The 22,642-nt window shown below is 43.2% G+C and overlaps 1 protein-coding gene across 10 annotated transcripts in view; it reads right to left on the bottom strand.

Moving 5' to 3' along the window:
• The window catches only part of ANKIB1 (ankyrin repeat and IBR domain containing 1), a 168,192-nt gene that overhangs the window by 60,427 nt on the left and 85,123 nt on the right, over positions 1-22,642 (bottom strand). For all 10 annotated transcript variants that reach the window (XM_050939504.1, XM_050939502.1, XM_050939505.1 and 7 more), the window contains 2 exons: positions 16,999-17,181; positions 6,458-6,575 (listed from right to left, as the gene is read on the bottom strand). In XM_050939504.1, coding sequence (XP_050795461.1) covers positions 6,458-6,575; positions 16,999-17,181 — 301 coding nt within the window. The remainder of the gene's footprint in view (positions 1-6,457; positions 6,576-16,998; positions 17,182-22,642) is intronic.

The raw sequence follows: 22,642 nt of genomic DNA, 5'->3' as shown, positions 1-22,642 counted from the left end.
TGCAATAGCTCTATGTAGGCATGCACGGCTACGATCATTTCTTTCTGTGGAAAGAGCATCAAAAATAGAAGATCTACCCTTTAAAGGGGATGGACTATTTAATTCAAAAACTTATGAGATACTGGAAAAGATGAAGGAGACGCGTTCCATGGCAACCATCTCCCTATCAACAGAGAACACCTATGCCTGTGCTCAGGCATCACAGGCAATACCACACACCATTTTCTTCTTTGTCTTACTAGAAGAAAAGCTCTATATAAGCTCAAAAACTTGTCTCTCTCACCAACAGAAATTGGTACAATTAAAGATACTACCTCACCCACCTTGTCCCTCTATAATGAGAAGAGGCAGTCAGATTATCACCAGCAACACCAACAGCAAGCATTCTCTCAAACGCAAGAGAGGAAAGAAAACCCAGGATGAGGTCAAAGAATTTCTCAGCTCTGGTCTACACTACAGGGTCAGGTTGAATTAGCCACGTTAGGTCAATTTAAAAATGACTGCGTCCACAAAACCAACCACATTCCATCGACCTAAAGGGTTCTTAGGTCTGGTCTACACTGGGGGGGAGGCGGGGGAGGAGAGAGAGAGAGAATCGATCTAAGATACACAACTTCAACTACAAGAATAGCGTAGCTGAAGCTGACATATCTTAGATCGACTTAGAATCACTTACTTCACCACTTGTGGCCGTGGAAGGTCCAGCTGAGACTGTCCGCCAGTTTGTTTTGCACTCCTGGGAGGTATGACGCCTGCAGGAGGATCGAGTACTCCACATAAGTCCCACAGTGCAAGGACTTCCCGGCATAGGGGAGAGGAGCGTGCATCCCCGTTTGTTGGTATAAAACATCGCCGAGGTGTTGTCCATGAGGATTGAAACGCACATGCCTGCTATGTGGGTTTTGAAAGCGTGGCATGCCAGTTGTATTGCTCTCAGCTCTCTGACATTAATGAGCGGAGCAAGGTCCACCTGAGACCAGAGGCCTTGAGTCCTGAGATGAGCTCCCCAGCCCAGATCCGAGGCATCTGTCACCAATGAGAGAGAGAGGGCTGAGGGCTGGCAAAGGGCACTCCCGCACAAGCCACTCATGGGTCGAGCCACCATAGTGGGGAGTCAAACACCGGGCAGGGCAGGGCTATGATGCTGTCCAGAGCGTCTCGGGCTGGCCGATACACCAACGCCAGCCAAAACTGGAGCGGGCACAGTCTGAGCCTGGCATGCAGTACCACGTAGGTGCATGCAGCCATGTGTCCCAGCAGCTTTAGGCAGTTCCTTGCTGTGGATGTGGGGAACTTTCTGAGGCCCTGTATGATGTCCCCCAGTGAGTGAAACCTGGCTTCCAGGAGGTATGCCCTGGCTTGAGTCAAGTCTAAGACCATACCTATAAACTCTATACTCTGCACCAGAGACAGAGTAGATTTGGCCTCATTTAGGAGAAGACCCAATTTGAGGAAGGCCCTTCTTATGAATTCGACGTGACCCTGCACTTGGGCTCTTGAGCGGCGCCTGATCAGCCAGTTGTCGAGGTAAGGAAAAACCTGTATCTGGTGCTTGCACAGGAATGCCGCAATGACTGCCATGCACTTTGTGAATACTCGGGGCGCTGTCAACAGTCCGATGGGAGGACGGCAAACTGATAGTGGCCATTGCTCACCACGAATCTGAGGTAGCGTCTGTGATATGGCAGTATTGTGATGTGAAGATATGAGTTTTTCAAGCTGAGGGTGGCGTAATCAGTCTCCTAGATCCAATGAGGGAATAATGGAGGTTAGTGAGACAATGCGAAACTTGAGTTTCTTTACAAGCTTGTTGAGCTGCAGCAGGTCCACGATGGGTCTGAGGCCCCCCTTAGCCTTCGGTATTAGGAAATCCCAGGAGTAACTCCCCCCTGCCCCTTAGCTCCTGAGGAATCTCCTCCACTGCCCCCATCGAGAGAAGGGACTGCACTTCTTGAATTAGAAGTTGCTCGTGAGGGGCTCCCTGAAGAGGGACGGGGAAGGGGGTTGGCGAGCGGGGGCGGGCACAGAATTGGATGGAATATTCCCTCTTTACCGTGTGGAGCACCCAACGGTCTGAAGTAATTTGGGACTAGGCATGGTAGAAAGGGGATCGACAGGACGAGAAGGTACGAGAGGAAGGATCCAGAGTTCATTGTGGTAAGCTGTCCTCAACTGCACCTTCAAAAGGGTGGTCTAGGCCCAGGCGGAGGTTTGGTCTGGCCGGAGTTTTGCCCAGAGGAGGGATGTTGCCTCCTTCTACCATTCCTGTTTTGACTACATGGAAAGTCCTGGCAGTTCTGCGGCTGGTAAGGCCAAGGGGCAGACTGAGGCCTAAAATGCCTGTGCTGGGTAGCTGGCGTGAGGAGCCCCAGCGAGCGCAGAGTAGCCCTACAGTCCTTCAGACTGTGAAGTCTCTTATCTGTTTTTTCAGAGAAAAGGGAGGATCCCTCGAAGGGGAGGTCCTGTATGGTCTGCTGAACCTCGTGGGGCAGTCCAGAGACCTGTAGCCAGGAGCCTCACCTCATCACCACCCCTGTGGCCAGCATGCGCGAGGCTGCATCCACCGCATCCAGAGCCGCTTGCAGAGCGGCCCGGGAAACCAATTTCCACTCCTCCACGAGTGTGGAGACCTCCACCTGAGAGTCCTGAGGCAGGAGCTCTGCGAATTTAGCCATTGATGAGCAGGTGTTATGTTCGTAGCGGTTCACAATGGCCTGCTGGTTGGCTATGCGGAGCTGCAGGCCCCTGGTCGAATAGACCTTTTGGCCAAATAGGTCCAGCTTCTTGGCATCCCTGTTTTTAGGGTTGGAACCTTGGAACCCCTGGCGCTCTCTCTGATTGGCCACATCTACCACCAAAGAGTCTGGGGAAGGGTGGGTATAAAGGTGTTCGTACCCCTTAGATGGTACGAAGTAGTGCTGCTCAGTTTTCTTGGCTGTAGGGGCCAGAGAAGCGGGGGTCTGCTACAGATTTTTGGATGTATCAACTATTATTTTTATCAATGGCAGAGCAACTCTGGATGGGCCAGAGGGAGCAAGGATGTCCACAACCGGGTCCAAATCCTCCTCCACCTCCTCGGCCTGTATCTCCTGGCCTTGAGCGGTTGTCCTCGAGAGCTGGGGCTGTTGATGTCCCTGCGACCGTTTCATCCAGTGAGGACAAGGATGAGAGGACGGGTAGCAGGCCCTGTTAACTACCCTTGGCCCCTCTGGGTCCCTCAGCACACGGTGATTGGGTTTTGGCACTGCAGTTGGTCCGGAGCTGACAAATCCAGCGATACTGAGCCCGACAATGCCAACGGGGTTGAAGTTGGAGCCCCTGGCAGTACCATTGTCTGAAGAGATGGTGCTGAAGCTGGCTGTGCTAGTGGTGCAGCTCCCCTGGACGACGGTGCCGCTGGCGGTGGTGCCAGAGCTGTCTGTGGCATGAAAGATGCCGAAGACACCGACGCAGTCCTGGATTGCAGACCACTGACTTTGCCCTGGCTCTGATGGTAAGCCCTGGGTGTCCAGAAGGGCCATTGAGCAGACAGCTGCCACTGTTGCTGCCGGGTATGGCTGTTGACTCCGTCGAGACCTGGACCTCCTGCTCCACATCTGCTAGAGTGATAAGAGTCCGACTCTGACGTCTCCGAGTTGGAGGACCATGGAGTAGCAGTACCCTGGGTCGCCGGCAAGTGGTGCCGTGAAGCTGGGGAATGGTGGGGCCCCTCTATCTGTACAGGCGGTGCTTGGGGTGGTGGTGATGGAGATTGGCAGGCCTTCATGGCAGGCTTGCCCTTGGAGTGGAATGGGGGGCGCACGGTCACTGGCAACTTGTCCCTCCTCTGTGGGGAGGATGGCACTGGGAGGTGCATCAGGTCTGTGGCCGCCTCCAGCGTTGACGGTAGTTGTATGTCCCCTTGGTGGTCTGGGGACCGAGGAGGGTTCGGTCTCATCTGGACCCCAGCTGGGGCAGGAGTCTACGAGACCCTAGGCAGAAGGAAGGAGGGGGCAGTCTGTCCCAACACATGCGTGGACACTGCAGACCCCTTAGGTTTCGAGAGGGGCAATCGACCCCTCATAGGCCTCTTCTTATTTACTGGCACGAGGATGGGGAGTGGTGCTGTGCTGAGGCCGACTTCTTATGACCCAAGTCATGGTGGTGCTGAGGGGCCTTAGTTGGGACCGTTCTGTGCACCGTTGGTGTCAGAACACTGTGCACCAATGAGGACATGCTCGGTGCCAGTTCAATGGGTCCCGGGTCAGAGTGTGGCCTCAATGTCGCCTCCATCAACAGACGTTTTAGTCTCTGTTCCAGGTCTGTGACAGTTCTGGGATGGAAACCCTTGCAGATATGGCATTTCTCCTTCTGGTGACTCTCACCAAGGTACTGCAAGCAGGAAGAGTGAGGATCACTCTTGGGCATAAACTTGACACAGGCCTCACAGAGCTTAAACCCTGCAGACCCAGGAATACCCCACGAGGGGGAACCTTGTGGGGAGGGGGGCCCAAACCAACTAACTATAACTATAAGGAACAACTATTTACTAACTGAGAAACTATATACATGATATGCTATCAGACACTGCTAGAGCGCTTGCTGCGGGAGCGAGTGAAGTTCCAGCTAGCTGTCACCAGCGGTAAGAAGGAACTGAAGGAGTGGAGGATTGGCAGAGCCCTATATTGGGGGCGCCTAGGCCGACCCTCTGGACACTGCTAAGGGAAAAATCTTCCAGCTGGAGTGCACATGGCACGCACACACCTGGTTGGAATGAACAATCACTAGAAGAACAAGACAAGAAGAATGCAGATCATCTGAGCAGAGATTCCTCACAGATCCACAAATGGTTTCTAAAGGACTCAGTGATTCAGAACATTTTCTGTCTTTTGGGGATTTTGGACAGATCTGTTCGGCACTAGATTCAGTATGAAATGTCCCCATTTTTATCAAGACCAGGCTCAGCCAATCGATCGGTGATAGATGCATTCATCCCAGATTGAGGAATGGGTCTGATGTATGCATTTATCCCATTCCCTCTAATCCTCAAAGTTCTCATGAAAATAAAACAAGATTCAGCCAGCGTGATTTTAGTTGTTCCTGCATGACCAAGGCAACAATGGTACACTGAGTTGCTCCATTTATCCAATGTGAAATACAAGACGCTCTGTTTTCTACAGACTTACTGTCCCAACAGAGGGAAGGACATTCCATGCAGATCTTCAGTTGTTACTTCTATTGGCTCGGGCAACAGGACTTTGACTGATTTAGAAAGACCCTGCTCCTCAAAGGAGCAGCCAGTTCTTATTAATTTTAAATGAAAAAGATTTGTTATATGGCCAGTCTGGTAGAAATCTTGACCAGTTACAGTTCCTATACAATTCGTTTTAGAATATGTGTTACACTTATAACCAATGGGGTTGTCTCTCTCCCCATTAAAGTCCATTTAGCAGCAATAGCAGCATTCCATACTGATATTACGGGAAAAATCTATTTTCTCGCACAAGCTGGAGAAACACTTCTTAAAAGGTTTACTGACTCTTTATCTCTCAGTACAGAGCCTGCTCCCTCCATGGAATTTGAATTTAGTTCTATTGCAGCTTATGTCTTCCCCTTTTGAAACTGTAACAAGCTTCCCCTTCCATTTATCTCTGAAAATAGGCTTTATAATAGCAATCACTTCTGTTTGAAGAAGTGATGAGTAACATCTACTGACAGAGGACCCTCCCCCCATACTACTCTTTATAAAGATAACGTGGTTCATAGACCATACCCAAAATTCCTTCCTAAAACGATTTCAGAGTTTCTTGTAAATCAAAGTATTAATTTACCTGTATTTTCCTCAAACTTCCATACAAGTAAGGGGAATATAAATTACATTCTTTAGATGCAAAGAGATCACTCTCGCATTACCTGGACAGAACTAAGAATGTAAGGTCTTCTCTTAAGCTGTTTATTTTGTATATCGGCATCTCTAAGGGTCATTTCAGCGCAGTATCTCTCTAGACGGATCAGATGGTGTATTGGGGAACACTGCAGAGAAGCTTCATTCTCTTCTCCTGTTCCTTTTAGAGCCCATTCTCCTGGAATGGCTGCTGTATCTATAGCATTCATTAAATATATTCCCCTCATTGAGATATGCTGGGCTGCTACATGAAGTCCAATTCACACTTTTACAAGATATTATGCATAGTATGTGCCATCCAGGTCTGAAGCACTGCTTGGCATAATGGTGCTTCAGTCATTGTTTAATTAGGATTCTACTCCCTCTTTCCACTGTATGATACTACTTGGCAAACTATCCCGAGAGACGGAATATACTCAAAAAAAGAATACACATTTTGTTAATAATTATTTTCTCTTTTTCTTTCAATTATAGTATAGCAGAAAAAAGAAAAGAAAAAACCCTCATGAACGTGATTTATTTTGCTGAGATAATTTCTACAACGGTTTGAATGCTTTATTAGTTTTTGATTACCATGTGCCCGAAGCAGAGCTTCTGCAGTAAACAGTGGGGCTTGCAGCATGTCCGCAGATTCCACTATCAGCATATCCTTTAGCCTTCGCAAATCCTGAAGTCTTAGTCCCTCATATGGCTTTGAAAAGGAAAAGAAAAAGACAGGTTAGCTCTTCAAAAGTAGAGATTTTCCAGTGAACCAATAATTTTGCATTAAACTGGCAACAACAATTTAAACATTTCTACTACCTAACAATTTTCTCAAACTGCAGGTGGAGAAACTACCCTCTTGATAGGTAAGTTGGGGAAGAATTCTTTTGTTTGACTCATGACTGCAGATTGACAACTATATCAAATTATACGAAGACACTGTAATCTGGTGATGTTCATTTATAGTGCATCAATTTTACATATTTCAAAGCCAAAAGAAGATATATCTACAGTTCTCTGATATTTCTAGAGTTCAGTCATTGAGATGGTCTAACTCGATGTCAAATGATTAAAAAAAAGCAAAGACTCTAAATTACTAGGTTTGCATGGAACCCAGCTGGTGATATGGTTGAAGACAGGAAATTCAAATAATTCTTATTGGAAAAGTTAACTCATTAGGTAGCCACTAGAACTCTGGAGCCATTCAAAATCTACTTCTGAGGGATGAATAAGAAAAGAACGCTGGATCAAGGATTATCTGAAGTAAGATATTGCTTGGCCTGGCAAAAATGCAAACACAGGTAGCAGCTGGATGACTTTTTACTGACCACATATGTTCTAAGGGCCATTGCCTTGGCATTATCCTGGGGGCAGAAATGCTGAAGACTTGGACAGAAAGGGAAGGTATAATTGGCTGGCGTCATACTGCAGGCCACATGAGGCAGCATGCACCTAGTCAGAAGTGGGAATGGAGGTAATTGATTGGTTGAGTGGTCTGAGCATACAGCTATAAGTGGCTGATCCATCGCAAGTACAAAAGTTCAGCTGTGCAGTTTGGGCAGCAGTGGCCCCAGACATGACCACCTTAAATGGGGAGAACCAGTTTCAATCCCCCTGCTTGTTTCAGGGTGGCATCTTTTCTTATAGTGTTAGCAATAGGGTCCGGTGGAAAGGCAGAAAGGCAGCAACTCTGAGGTCACACTCCAGCTCCTATGGCCAAGATATGAGACCTGCATCCTTACTCCTTAAAAATAACACAGGAAAAAATAAAGTCTATAGTAAGTCTTATACTCCCATAGATAAGAGAAGCAAGGGACTGAGAAAATGATATACTGGCCTTTTAAATAGTTTTTTATAATTCACATTTACTCTACAGTAAATAAGAGTCCATCTCACACACTGGACATCCACAATAAACTCTCAAAAAATACAACTAATAAACTAACTCCAGTATTTACCCACAAGCAGTAGGATCCATCAGCAACATAAACTAGCATCAATTGATGGGAGAGCCTGCTCTCCTTTCTGGTACTAGCCAATTCCCCAGACTAGTGTGAACAGAAGAAGTGGACTCAGAGCCCTGCCTCTTCTTTGTCCTCTTTTGGAAAGCATGAATTTGATAGATCTATTTAATTTCTTCCAAAAAAGATAACATGTGAAAACATGTCAAATATAGAGATACAAACAGTTGGGTGCTCAAGTGATTACATTTGCATAGATATGCTCTAAAAAACTGGGACAATGACTAAACACTCTGGACTTTATCTGAACTGTAGTTTGAATTATCACTGAAAGAATATAAATTAGCTTCATCAGCATGACAACCACCACCTTTTAAAGACAGAATCTATAAGGGAAAGATATTTCTTAATGATATCTGCAACATAAATGTATATTCAAGGAACTAACATTTCAATCTGAAGTGCACAATAGCGCTAAGTTATGTTTAATTGGTTGTTTCTATGTTGACCACTGGCACTTATCTCATTTGAGTAGTAAGTGTTATACTATCTCAGTTGGAATGTTCCACACAAGCCCCAGCAAGGATTTTTAGATTCTCTGGTTTTAAGAATTTTAATTTGCTCTTTAAAGCAATATGGGAAATATTCCTTACGATGGTGTTTTAAAAATAAAACATATTTTGTTCACAAACTAATATATTAATCCATAAAAAAACATTAAGGAGACAAAGTTAAGCAGTCAGAAGTCTGGAAATGGTAACGGTAATGTCGTGCACACAGAAAATTTTAAATATGCCCTCTTTGGCAAGATAATATGTTCTTTAATTATATGTATGCGTACTGTTTCTCAACGTAATTCAAAAAATGTTTTCTATGACCTCAGATATATGCGTAGTTCATATCTGAATAACTCATATAGGCCCAGATCCAAAGCATATTGAAGTCAATGGAAAGACTCCCATGATTATAATGAACTTTGGATCAAACCTTAAGTGCACAGAAGAACTTCAACTCATTCCAACTGTAGAAGCCCTTAAATTATAATTGAGGTCTGTACTGAAAAACTTGCACTTTGTGTTTAACAAAGGGTATGTCTACAGTATGAAATTAATTTGAACTTATTCAAATTTTCAGAAGCGATTTTATACATTCGGTGTTGTGCATCCCCACTAAAGCGCGTGAATTCGGCGGAGTGTGTACACAGTACCGAGGCTAGCATCGAATGTCTGAGCAGCGCACTGTGGTAGCTATCCCACAGTTCCCGCAGTTTCTGCCGCCCACTGGAATTGTGGGTTAAGCTCCCAGTGTATGATGGGGCAAAAACATTCTCGTGGGTGTTTCTGGGTGTGTGCCGTCACTTCCTCTTCCTTCTGTGAAAGCTACGGCAGACACCAAACTACCAGCTGGCGGTGCAGCACAGTGCACCACCTGTCTCCTGGTACTATGAATCCACCTCACATGTCCTCTCATCTTTCTATCTACCCTTTCATCTAACCATAACCTGTCATTTTTCAGCCATCGTGAACAGAGCCGCACAGCTTCCACCGCAAACTCTGCTCTCCCACTCTTGCAGCTCTAATGAGCTTCCCGACTCTGTGAAAGCTACAGAAGACAACCATTTACAGCCTTTTATTGGCCATCTTGAACCGAACAGCTCATTTTGTGCCCTTTTTCCAAGATTACTCATGCAGGCACCATAGCGCAGCAAACATGGAGCTCACTCTGATCTCCGCTGCAGTTTTGACAATTGTAAATACATCGCGCATTATGCAGCACTATGTGCAGTACCTGCAAAACTGGGTGAGGAAGTGATGACAATGCAATTATTATACTGATGAGGACATGGACACAGACATTCCTAGAAGCACGGCATGTGGCGATTGGGAGATCATGGTAGCATAGGGCCTGGTTCATGTCGTGGAACACCGATTCTGGGACCGGGAAACAAGCACGGACTGGTGGGACTGCGTAGTGTTGCAGGTCTGGGATGATTCCCAGTGGCTGCAAAACTTTCATATGCGTAGGGCCACTTTCATGGAACTTTGTGACTTGCTGTCCCCTGCCCTGAAGCACAAAGACACCAAAATGAGAGCAGCCCTCACAGTTGAAACGTGAGTGGCTATAGCACTGTGGAAGCTTGCAACACCTGACAGCTATCGGTCAGTAGGGAATCAGTTTGGAGAGGGCAAATCTACTGTGGGGGCTGCAGTGCTCCAAGTAGCCAATGCAATCATTGACCAGCTGCTATCAAGGGTAGTGACTCTGGGAAATGTACAGACCATTGTGGATGACTTTAATGCACTGGGGTTCCCTAACGGCGGTGGGGCGATAGATGGAACACATATCCCTATCTTGGCACCAGCACACCGGAGCAGCCAGTACATAAACTGCAAGGGGTACTTTTCCATGACGCTGCAAGCACTGGTGAATCACAAGATATGTTTCATTGACATCTACGTGGGATAGCCGGAAAAGGTGCATAACTCTCGCATCTTCAGGAACTCTGGTCTGTTTGAACAGCTGCAGAAAGGGACTTAATTCCCAGACCAGAAAATAACCGTTGGGGACATTGAAATGCCTATAGTTATCCTTGGGGACCCAGCCTACCCCTTAATGCCATGGCTCATAAAGCTGTACACAGGCATCCTGGACAGTAGTAAGGAGCAGTTCAACTATAGGCTGAGCAAGTGCAGAATGGTGGTAGAATGTGCTTTTGGAAGTTTGAAAGTGCTCTGGCGCAGTTTACTGACTCAGTTAGATCTCAGTACAATCAATATTCCAATTGTAATTGCTGCTTGTTGTGTGCTCCACAATGGTGGGGTGAGAGGTTGAGGCAAATTGCCGGTGGCCAATTTCGCACAGCTAGACAACAGGGCAATTAGCAGAGCGCAGCAGGGCGCACTGCACATCAGAGAAGCTTTGAAAGCCAGTTTCATGACTGGCCAGGGTACGGTGTGACAGTTGTGTTTGTTTCTCTTGAAGTTACCCGCCCCCCAATACATATGAAAGGAAATAAAGTCTAAATTGTTTTAAAAACTGTTCTTTATTATTTGTTGCACAACACAGTGAGAGAAATTTGAAGGCAGATTGGGGGTGGGGAGAGAGGGGGTTAGGAGGGTGGAGGAGGAGGGAAGGACAAGTCAAGAAACCAAACCAAAAGTTTGTATATGTCAGCTTTCTGCTGCTTGGGTGATCCTCTGGGGTTGGGTGTGTGGGTCCCCATAGCCTCCTCCCTCATGTTCTTGGGCATCTGGGTGAGGCGGCTATGGAACTTGGTGAAGAGGGAGGGCGGTTATACAGGGGCTGCAGTGGCAGTCTGTGATCTTGCTGCCTTTCCCGGATTAGATCCGCCACACAGCGGAGCATGTCGGTTTGCCCCCTCATGAGCTTGACCATACTGTCCTGCCTGCTCTCATCGTGTTCCTGTAATGCTTTACAGGACTCCGCAATTGTTTGCCTCCACACATTCATCTGGGCCCTATCAGTGCGGGAGGACTGCATGAGCTCAGCGAACATGTCTTCCTGAGTTCATTTTTTGTGCCTTCTAATCCGGACCAGCCTCTGGGACGGAGTAGATAGGGGCCGCATTGAACCATTTGCATCTGCAAGAGGAGAAAAAGGGAGGGTAGTATTTTAAAAGATACATTTCAGAGAACAAACGGGATAGTTTGGTATGAGTAAGCCATCACACACAGCCAGGCAACAGAATTCAGCTTGCAGGCAGCCTAGGGGCACGCAGGGTTCTGCTTCTTCTACATTCATTTCAATGTTTTCAAACTGCTGGAACCCCTTTCCCATAGCAAGCAATGCCTGGTGGGTTTGCCATAAAGGAGGGCCTTTGGGATGATCACTTCACACAACACCCCCCACTCCCCAACCACGTGCTTCCCACGAGGCACTGAGCAGGGATGAGCCCTTTAAACTATATGCGAACAGCCCAGCGTGGCTGGGTTTCCCCCCCGGCTCCCCACCGCGTGGCTCCAATCAGGCTCTCACTCACCAGAAGTACCTTCTCCAGAGTCATGCTCCAGGAGCCTGCATTGGGAGTTGGGAGAGGCTATTGGCTCCAGTGTTAAGCATAGTTCCTGGCTGCGGGGGAACACAGATTCCTCACTTGCCACCTGTGCACTGTCTTCCGCCTCCTCTTCGTCCTCCAATGACTCTTCCTCCTCGATCCATGAAACTCCCCTCTTGCAGGGGTCCACGGACAGTGGTGCATGGAGCTCACGGTAGAAGCGGAATGTATGGGGATGTGACCCAGAGCGCCCATTTGCCTTCCTGGCTTTTTGGTATGCTTGCCTGAACTCCTTGATTTTTGTACAATACTGCTCTGTGTCCCGGGAGTAGCCTCTTTCCTTCATGGCCCTGGAGACATTAGCGTATGTATTTGTGTTCCAACATGCGATGAAATCCAGTAACTTCCGTTCGGACCATGCTGGAGCTCATCTGTGAATCCAGGACTGCGTGATCTCTTGTGATGGTGGACTCTGCACGGTCACCTGTGATGGTGGACTGTGTTGACAGTCACCTGAGCTGATGGTGACCAAACAGGAAATGAAATTCAAAAGTTCCCAGGGCTTTTCCTGCCCACCTGGTTAGTGCATCGGAGTTGAGAGTGTCGTCCAGAGCAGTCGTAAAGGAGCATTCTGGGATAGCTCCCGAAGACCAATAAGATTGAATTGTGTCCACAATACCTTTAACCTGAGATTGCGATCTCAATTTAAGTGCTACTCCACTTGCCGAGGTGGAGTACAGAAATCGATTTAAAGAACCCTTTAAATCGAAAAAGCCTGTTTGGTCACATGGATGAAATCTTTTTTTTTTTTCAAATTAACTCGGCTAATTCCGAAATAACAGACTAGTCTAGACCAGGCAAAAGAGATCTCCAGACCTTTAAACTATACTGTAACTTTGGAATGTTCCGTGTTCTGTCACTTCTTCAACCCATGGAATAACAGTTTTCCATTATCTTCAGTTCATCTTTCTGTATACTCCTCCTTTTACATACACACACATCTGAGCATGCACACCTCCCCTTTATTTTACCTTTAACATTCTGAGACAGATACAAAAGCGAAGATACCAATCTTTTATTATCAAATTGCTACTTGAAACTACGTTAAAGTGTTTATTAATATCTTAGCATTTGCACAATTTTATTTTATCAGTTCATTTAAAATTAAAGTGATTTTTCTATTTTTAATATACTGTTAAAATTAAGACAAAACAATTCCTTTTTGTGCAATTAAGATGGTAACCAAGTGATGCCAAATTTACTTTATATAATTATCACCCTTTTTGTAAATTGGGGCTATATATTTTCAAAAATTATCTGATATGTGCACGTAAGTGGTAGATGCAGTATGTAATATATAGATTTGGAGACACTGAAGTCAGCTGTACTTTCGTCTTCTCTTCCTATTTGAAAATGATATTTCTATCTCCATATACTAATTTTAAGTGGGTTATTTTACGAGTGCAAACACATCTTTCACTTTCTTAAATATAAACACTAAAGTTGTGCTTATAATATTTGCTAAATGGCTTAAACTGGAACTGATCCATTCCAAATATAAATTAAATATCTGAAGAAAATGATGGTTTTGTAATTGTGCAATATAAAGCTCTATGTGTCTGGCAGAGAACTAAAACTGTTCTGGATGATCTGCTTTGAATTTCTGCTTATTCCCAGGTGTTCCTTAGCATATACTGAATACACGGGGTTAAAATGAAGGTGCCTTTTGCCCCCTGGGGCCATACTGCAAAGATGAACCTACTTCTATTTTAGGAATAAGCAGTGAACTAGAGAACTATGAATGTGAAACCATCAAAATTGATGCAAAAATAGTTAGTTAAAAAGATTAAATTCCAATGTATATTATTTGGGTTACTGCTAGTCTAACTTCACCTTTAATAAATTTTGAGAGAGAAATATTTCTTATATTCTTACACATGATACATATAGGCAATGTTTGCTCAAATTCTTTTATTGTGGGTTGTTTTTAATTAATGAAATAAAAATGCAAAATTAGAGGCAAGGGAAATCTTTTGGAACTTTCCTCTGATTTCTATTTAAAAAACCAACACAGACATATCCCATTTTGACACTTTTTGCTTCACCTAACCACAATGATAAAAGAACAGACTCTGGTCATAAAGTTGTGTGTCTTGGTGTTTTACGCACAGACATAGTTCTTAAGTTTATACCTTGTTTTGTTAATGTTTAATTTTCCTATTCTATATTGTGTTATGTAGGAACATATTTAATTAAAAAACTAGTATGACCTTGCATTTGCTATACATTTTTTACTTGCAAACTCAGATTTAATCATTAAAAGGTGCCCTGTTAAAAAGAGAAAATTAAAACGGAAGTGTCTCTTCAGAAGAACGTGCATTTCAACCAGTACCAATGGAACACAAGATTCTAGAATGAACTCATGTTAAACAATTATGTCTATTAGAAACAGTTACATAGGAAATATTCTTGAGAAAAATATTCAAAGTAAGAAAACACTTGCAGAAGTTGTACAGTTACTACCGACTCCCATCCTATTTAAAGGTGGAAAGCTTTTGTTCTGCCCCTCAGCAATTAGAAATGATACATTCTTGTGACTTTTTTTAAGCTTTGCAAATTGTTTTCTTCATTGCAAATGGTTCAATTCTAAATGTAGGCATTCCTTATAATTCCTTGATGACATCTGAATATGAACAATGACATGAATTGGCTACAACCATTTGAAATTCAGATATTGTTACCATAATGCAAGAACACTTAACTCTGCCCACAGGGGGATGGCAATAGGAACTGGGAACATAACAGTACCTTTCTGCCCTCTGTCAGCTAGCAGCAAGTACTCCCTTGCATCAAAGATGCTGCACAGATCTCAGTGCAGGTCTACTGGGCTACATGAATAAGGGTACTGATTTCGAGTTGTGCTGGGCACATATAAAACGGCAGGATTGGTTAGGGAGGGCTAAGATATTGTTGCACTCCCAGTTTTATTGCCATCTTCATCCAGGCAGGTTGTGTGGGAAGTGTCACCGTAACACTATAATTCATGGTTTTTCATAGTTTATATTTTGTTTTTTTCTGGAAATGCTAACCTTCTTGTAAGAGATATGCAAAGGGATTTTAAGTTGGTGAACGGGTTGCTTACAGATCTTCTCACTCACTGAGCCCTTCCCTGAGGAGGCTGAGCCAGAGCCTGAGCAATTTCCGTAAACCTCTGGTCTCAGTGCTGTGCAGTTGTGGCCTGCGCTAGGAAAGTCTGCTTATCCTCAGCTTCCACTCAGAGCTGAGTGCTTGTGGCATGCACTGAGCGAGTCTATTCCTAACCCCCTAATCTAGTTTCAGCATTGTGACCCCATGGCATACACTGAGCATTCCTGTTTTCAGTTACCACTTCAGTTCCTGTGCTGTGCGTCTGCTTCTGGAGCACTTAGAAAATTAAAAGCAGACCATCTGGGGAAAGGATTTTATATTGGGAATTCTTGGCCAGATGATCCTTAATTTGCAGCCCACAATCTATTCTGGACTCTGATGTGGCATAGCTATTTTCAAGGCAATCTACTCACATATACAATTTTAGAACACTTTGAAAAGAAATATATGTAGGGGAGCTGTATCACAGGAATGCTTGGACCAAATAATCCAAATTTTTCACCAGCCTCTTTACCCTGGGCTCTCTCTTGGCAAAGAAATTTCCAGGCCAATCAGGCTCCGCATGCGCATTGTAGAGCATTTTGATAGTTAAAAGTAGGTCACGAGTGGGCCTTTATATTAGAACCTCCCTGACTAAATGATCCCACAAAGTCTAACCTGGATCTTGATGTAGCATAGCTATTTCCAAGGCAATCTGCTTTCGCAGGAGCATTTTGAAGCATTCTGAAAATTAAAAGCCTGTCATTTCGGAAACCTGAGACCAAATTACTCAAATTTACCCCACAAACTGTATCCAAGGTCTTCAAACTGGCATACCAAATTCCAAGTTGATCTGACTTAGCCTGTGAATTTTAGAGCTCTTTTGAAAAAGTGCCGTGAAACTGGCATGGTGTTCTACTCTTGCAGCTTTGCCTGCACTCCTTATCTTCTTCTTGTCAGTGATACATGGAACCACACTACAATCAATTCATTTTGGGAGAAAAGGGAAGGGGAGGGAGTCATCTTATAAATCCCTTAATCAAGCCACTTCAAAACTGCACTACTACCTCTTACCTGGGTTCCTCTACTGACAATCCAATGTTCAAGCTGATCTGGCTCTCCATGTGCATTTTAGAGCACTTTATTAAAAAGCAAGTCATGATTGGAAGGCAATTTTAAAATGAGAAACCCTTATCCAAAAAACATACCTAATTTACTCCAAAAACAAATTTCAATCTAAACTGAATGTGCCTATGAATTCTAGAGCACTTTTAAAAATGGACATGAAAATTACATGCTTTCCTGCATCTGTACAAGATCTGGTTTACAGCAGTTCAAGGCACAACCCTCTAGAACCAGAAAGGAAAAATTAATACACACCTCTACCCCAATATAACGCTGTCCTCGGGAGCATTATATCGAACTTGCTTTGATCCACCGGAACGTGCAGCCCCCCCGCAGCACTGCTTTACCGCGTTATATCCGAATTTGTGTTATATTGGGTCATGTTATATTGGGGTAGAGGTGTATTTTGAAATATTTCAGTTTGCAGCTGCTTCCTGGTGGTATTCACTGGTTGAGAGGACGAAATATGCTGAGGATCCTTCTTATATTTCCCCTCTCAATTTGGGGCAGAAAATCATAAGAAATTGAAAATTTTAGAAGTTGATTGTCTTTGGATGGTTTTATCTCCCAACTTACTTGACCAAATGACTCCAAATGTGCACCACTAACTCTACCCCTAGCTTTAATGTGCCAAAGCAATTTTCAATGACAACCTGTATGTAATTCAGAGCTCTCTGAAATACTATGAACAGAAAGCTCTGTTCAATCTTAACTATGGAATCACTACTGCTCTTCCGCAGTGTGCTTAACTTTAAGCATGTGCGTAGTGCCACTGAAATCAGTGGATCCAAAAGTGTGCCTAGAGTTAAGTTCATGCTTAAGATATTTTTGCCTCTATCACAAAGTGTTGCTACATATGCAGATTTATAAAACCATAAAGTACACAATTAAAAGTTTCACTTCACCTCTCTTTTGTCTAAAGCAGCATATTCAGCTTCAATGCTTTCAGCTTCAGGATCCCGTGAGAATACCATTTGAGATTCCAGGTTGAGGGCCAAGTCTTTATGGTGTTGCTTCTCTGCACAGTCACAGGGAGTATCTTTATTTTCATTTTCCGCAAATAAGTTTCCACCATGTTTTACCAGAAGCTAAAAGCAAAAATCAAAAGTCAACACCGATCAATTACTGACTCTAAAAGATGTCTAACGTTAATAAACACGGACCAAATATGGACTAGTATGTAAAGTATACAAAAGGAAGCTTGCATATTTGCAAAGGGATTACAGAATACATTCTTTATTAAGAAATAAAGTTAAAACACATGTTACAGAATGATTTCTATTAATTTTGACTGGTACCTGGGCATCAAGTATGTCTTGGTTAGCCAGCTGTACTGCAGTTTAATTTTTAAATTAACAAGTGATCACATCAGCAAATGTTAATAAGCCCCACCCTACTTCTTGAAATTTTATAATGCAGCTTTTGTAAAACGACTGTCACAAATCAAATTCAGATAAAACTGATTTGCTTTGAAGTGGTGATAAAATGTTGTTTTACCCTTCAAACCTGAAGAATGGTAGTATTTATCTTGAAAAATCTAAGGGGTGGAAAGGGAATCAAAATGAAAAGGGGAGGGATAGTTCAGTGGTTTGAGCATTGGCCTGTTAAACCCAGAGCTGCGAGTTCAGTTCTTGAGGGGGCCACTTAGGAATCTGGCGCAAAATCAGTACTTGGTCCTGCTAGTGAAGGCAGGGGGCTGGACTTGATTACCTTTCAAGGTCCCTTCCAGTTCTAGGACACTGGCATATCTCCAATTATTACCTTTTTTAAAAAATTATTATTACTACTACTACTACTACTTTCTCTAGCTCTGCCCTTGCATGAGCTCTCCACCCGTCTACATTCCTCATTGCCTTCCCTCCAAAAGCATCACCAGAACCCAACATCTTCTCAATGGAAAACAAACCTTACAGTCAGCAACTAGATTACCTCCCCTATTAGTCACTTCTTCAGCATGGTGCCAATTTTGGCTATATATCAAAAAATCCACACCTCCATTTACCTTCCTCTGACGCTTTCATGCATGAGGTGGGTAGGGTAGGACCCAGCACTTAAGAGATCAGTGACACAGCTGGAGTGTAGACAATGGGGTGGTTGGTTCCCAGTACTGAGAGGCAGGATGAATTGGCACACACGAGTTGCAATATCATTATTTTTCTAAGAGGCACATGTCAGGACAGCATGCAGAGATAAAGTTTCTTGACACCTTAAATGACTGCTTCTTGGAGCAGCTAGTCCTGGAACCCACAAGAGGAAAGTCAATTCCTGATTTAGTCATAAGTGAAGAACAGGATCTGGTCCAAGAGGTGAATATAGCTGGGCCGCTTGGTAATAGTCACCATGATATAATTAAATTAACATCCCTAACAGCCAAACCCAGTAACATTTAATTTCAGAAAGGGGGACTACACAAAAACAAGGAAGTTAGTTCAACAGAAATTAAAAGATACAGTGCCAAAAATGAAATCCCTGCAAGCTGCATGGAAACCATTTAAAGACACCATAATAAAGGCTCAACTTAAATGTACACTCCAAATTAAACAACACAGTAAGAGAACCAAAATAGTGCCACTGTGGCTAAACAACAAAGTAAAAAGCAGTGAGAGGCAAAAAGGCATCCTTTAAAAAGTAGAAATTAAATCCCAGTGAGGAAAATAGAAAGGAGCATAAACTCTGGGAAATGAAGTGTAAAAATATAATTAGGAAGCCCAAAAAAGAATTTAAAGATCAGCTGACCAAAGAATCAAAGAGTTATAGCAAAAAAAAAAAAATGTTTAAGTACATAAGAAGCAGGAAGCCTGCTAAACAACCAATGGGGCCACTGGATGATCAAGATGCTAAAGGAGCACTCAAAGATGATAAGGCCATGCGGAGAAACTAAATGAAGGCTTTGCATCCATCTTCACAGCTGAGGATGTGAGGGAGATTCCCAAACTGGAGCCATTTTTAGGTGTCAAATCTGAGGAACTGTCTCAGATTAAGATGTAATTAGAGGTGGTTTTGGAACAAATTGATAAATTAAACAGCAATAAATCACTAGGACCAGATGGTATTCACCCAAGAGTTCTGAAGGAACTCAAAGGTGAAATTGCAGAACTACTAACTGTGGTTTGCAATCTATCATTTAAATCAGCTTCTGTACCAAATGACTGGAGGATAGCTAATGTGACGCCAATTTTTAAAAGAGACTCTAAAGGTGATCCTGGCAATTACATGCCAGTAAGCCTGACTTCAGTACCAGGCAAACTTGTTGAAACTATAGTAAAGAACAGAATCATCAGACACATAGAGGAACATAATTTGTTGGGGAAGAGTCAACATGTTTTTTGTAAAGGTAAATCATGCCTCACCAATCTACTAGAATTCTTTGAGAGCCAATAAGCATGTAGACAAGGGGGATTAGTGAATATAGTGTACTTAGATTTTCAGAAAGCCTTTCACAAGCTCCATCACCAAAGGCTCTAAAGCAAAGTAAGCCGTCATGAGATAAGAGGGAAGGTCCTCTTATGGATAAGTACCAAGTTAAAATAGGAAACAAAGGGTAAGAATAAATGCTCAGTTTTCAGAATGGAGAGAGGTAAATAGTGGTGTCCCCTAGGGGTCCGTACTGGGACCAGTACTATTCAACATATTTGTAAATTATCTGGAAAAAGGGGTAAACAGTGAAGTGGCCAAATTTGCAGATGATACAAAACTACTCGTGACAATTAAGTCCAAAGCAGACTGTGAAGAGCTAGAAAGGGATCTCATAAAACTGGGAGACTGGGCAAAAAAATGGCACATGAAATTCAATGTTGATAAATCCTAAGTAAAGCACATTGGAAAACAATTTCAACTATACTCATAAAAGGACTGGGTCTAAATTAGCTGTTGCCACTCAAGAAAGATCTTGGAGTCGTTGTGGATAGTTCTCTGAAAACATTCATTCAATGTGCAGCAGCTGTCAAAACAGCAAACACAATGTTGGAAATCATTAAGAAAGTGATAGATAATAAAACAGAAAATATCATATTGTCTCTATATAAATCCATGGTAGGCCCACATCTTGAATACTGCATGCAGATCTGGTTGCCCTATCTTAAAAAAAAGATATATTAGAATTGGAAAAGGTTCAGAAAAGAGCAATAAAATGATTAGGGGTATGGAACAGCTTCTGTATGAGGCGAGATTAATAAGATTGGGACTTTTCAGCTTGAAGAAGAGATGACTAAGGAGGCATATGATAGAGATCTAGAAAATCATGACTGATGTGAAGAAAGTAAATAAGGAAATGTTATTTACTCCTCATAACAGAAGAACTAGGGGTCACCAAATAAAATTAACAGGCAGCAGGTTTAAAACAAACATAAGGAAATGTTTCTTTACATGATGCACAGTCAACCTGTGGAACTCTTTGCCAGAGGATGTTATGAAGGCCAAGACTGTAACAGGGTTAAAAAAAGAACTAGATAAATTCATGGAGGATAGGTCCATCAATGGCTACTAGCCAGGATGGGCACGGATGGTGTCCGTAGCCTCTGTTTGCCAGAAGCTGGGAATGAGTGACAGGATGGATCACTTCATGATTACCTGTTCTGTTCGTTCCCTCTGAAGCACCTGGCATTGGCCACTGTCGGAAAACAGGATATTGGGCTAGACTGACCTTTGGTCTGACCCAGTATGGCCATTCTTATGTTCTGCACTTGACTCTGCCATTTTCATGCTGTGTGACCTTGGCTAAATTACTTAGGGCTTGATCCTGCACCAGCTAAGCCAATTGGAATTTTTCCATTGACTTGAATAGAAGCAGGATCAAGATCTTATAACCTTCCCATGTCTCAGTTACCAAATTTATAAAACAAGAACACTGGTTACCTCACCTTTACAAAGGGATTTGAAATCTATGGATGAAAAGTATTATTATTATTATTATTATAGTAATAATCGTCATTGTCATAGTGGGGAGGAGCCCCAGTCATGGACCAGGCTAGGCACTATACAGACACAGAACAAAAAGACAGTCCCTACGTCAAAGAGCTTACAGTCTAAATACTATCGAAGTGGTAAATATTCTTTATTAATTTGCACAGTCGACATCACAAACATTTCTGACAGGTTTATCTTTCAACAGCATTTCTGAACAATATTTTTCAATTACTTTTAGTGTGACCAGATTATATTGTCTGAAGCCTGGGAATTAAGGTGGAGTTTGTAAAACAGGGGGCACATTAGGTTTCTAAGAAGAAAAATTTACGTGCAACTTCAAGGTAGCCTCTCCCTGTAGACAACATATGAAACAATATTAATATTTGACTTACAGAAACCAACTGTTGGTTGGTACTAAACTGTATTTCTGGCCTCCATAAAGTACAGTTATTTGGAATTAAAAAGGAAAATGCAAAATATAAAACAAGGTAAGTTTTCTGCATTTTCTAGCATCTCATTATCAATAATGTGGTATGATAAAGCTAAAAGAAGATATGCAAATATATTTCTTACTTGTTTTGAATCCAAAAACAAATATTTGCTACTGATTTATCAAGATGGCTGGATTATTTCTTTGTTAAGTAGAGACTCTAAAACCTGCAATTTTACAATTCAGGCTTGTATTCATCCTAAGTTTTTGATAGTAAAAAATGAAATTTATTTCATAATTCAGTGATTCTCCTTTTTGTGGAAAACATTATATTTCTTAAAAGAACCAAACAGTTAATCTTCCAAACAAGAGTAAATCCCTAGAGTCAAATCGATAAAAAAAGATGTTTCCAATGCTCTATATTTGCTTAGGGAAGCACTATAAAAACCACAAGCTTTATTTTGGGTAGACAGAACTTTAGAGACAGCAGAATTCTTTCTGAATCTAAAGAAGTTTTGTATGTTTTCGGCTTTGTTACAAGATTAACAAATTCCTGACACCTTCTTTATGCTTAAAAATACTTATAAACCTAATGGGAGGGGAAGGATGAAGTCTCTTTGAAGCCATTATCTTTGAAAACGCGTGGCAATCGGGGGAGGTTCTGGACGATTGGAAAAAGGCAAATATAGTGCCCATATTTTAAAAAAGAAAGAAGGAGAATCTGGGGAACTTCAGACTGGTCAGCCTCACCTCAGTCCCTGGAAAAATCATGGAGCTGGCCCTCAAGGAATCCATTTTGAAGCACTTGGAGGAGAGGAAGGTGATCAGGAACAGCCAACATGGATTCACTAAGGGCAAGTGATGCTTGACCAACCTGATTGCCTTCTATGATGAGATAACTGTGGGTAGGGAAGGATTAACTCCTCTGCCATGTGGCCGGGGTCCATGGAGCACCCATCGAGATGGCTGAGGTACCTGGTGGAGTGTGTGAGGTCAGCTGGTCTGCAGGACACTGTCAGAGCATGTGGTATCATGTGCATCAGTGAGCATTCTGGAGGTTTCAGTACTGGGTTTGCCATCGAATCCCATTTGCGTTTGCTTTTCCCTCCAGCAAGGGGGTCTTTGGTGCCAGCGTGGCAGGATCCATGCATGATGTCTCACCCAACGTGGCATGGCGCGGCTCGGGGAGGGAATCCTGAACTTATGTGCCGTCC

The sequence above is a fragment of the Gopherus flavomarginatus genome, chromosome 2, assembly GCF_025201925.1.
Source record: "Gopherus flavomarginatus isolate rGopFla2 chromosome 2, rGopFla2.mat.asm, whole genome shotgun sequence".
Taxonomy (NCBI): Eukaryota; Metazoa; Chordata; order Testudines; family Testudinidae; genus Gopherus; species Gopherus flavomarginatus.
The sequence above is the reverse complement of the archived record's forward strand: the minus strand, read 5'-3'. Positions and strand labels throughout refer to the sequence as shown.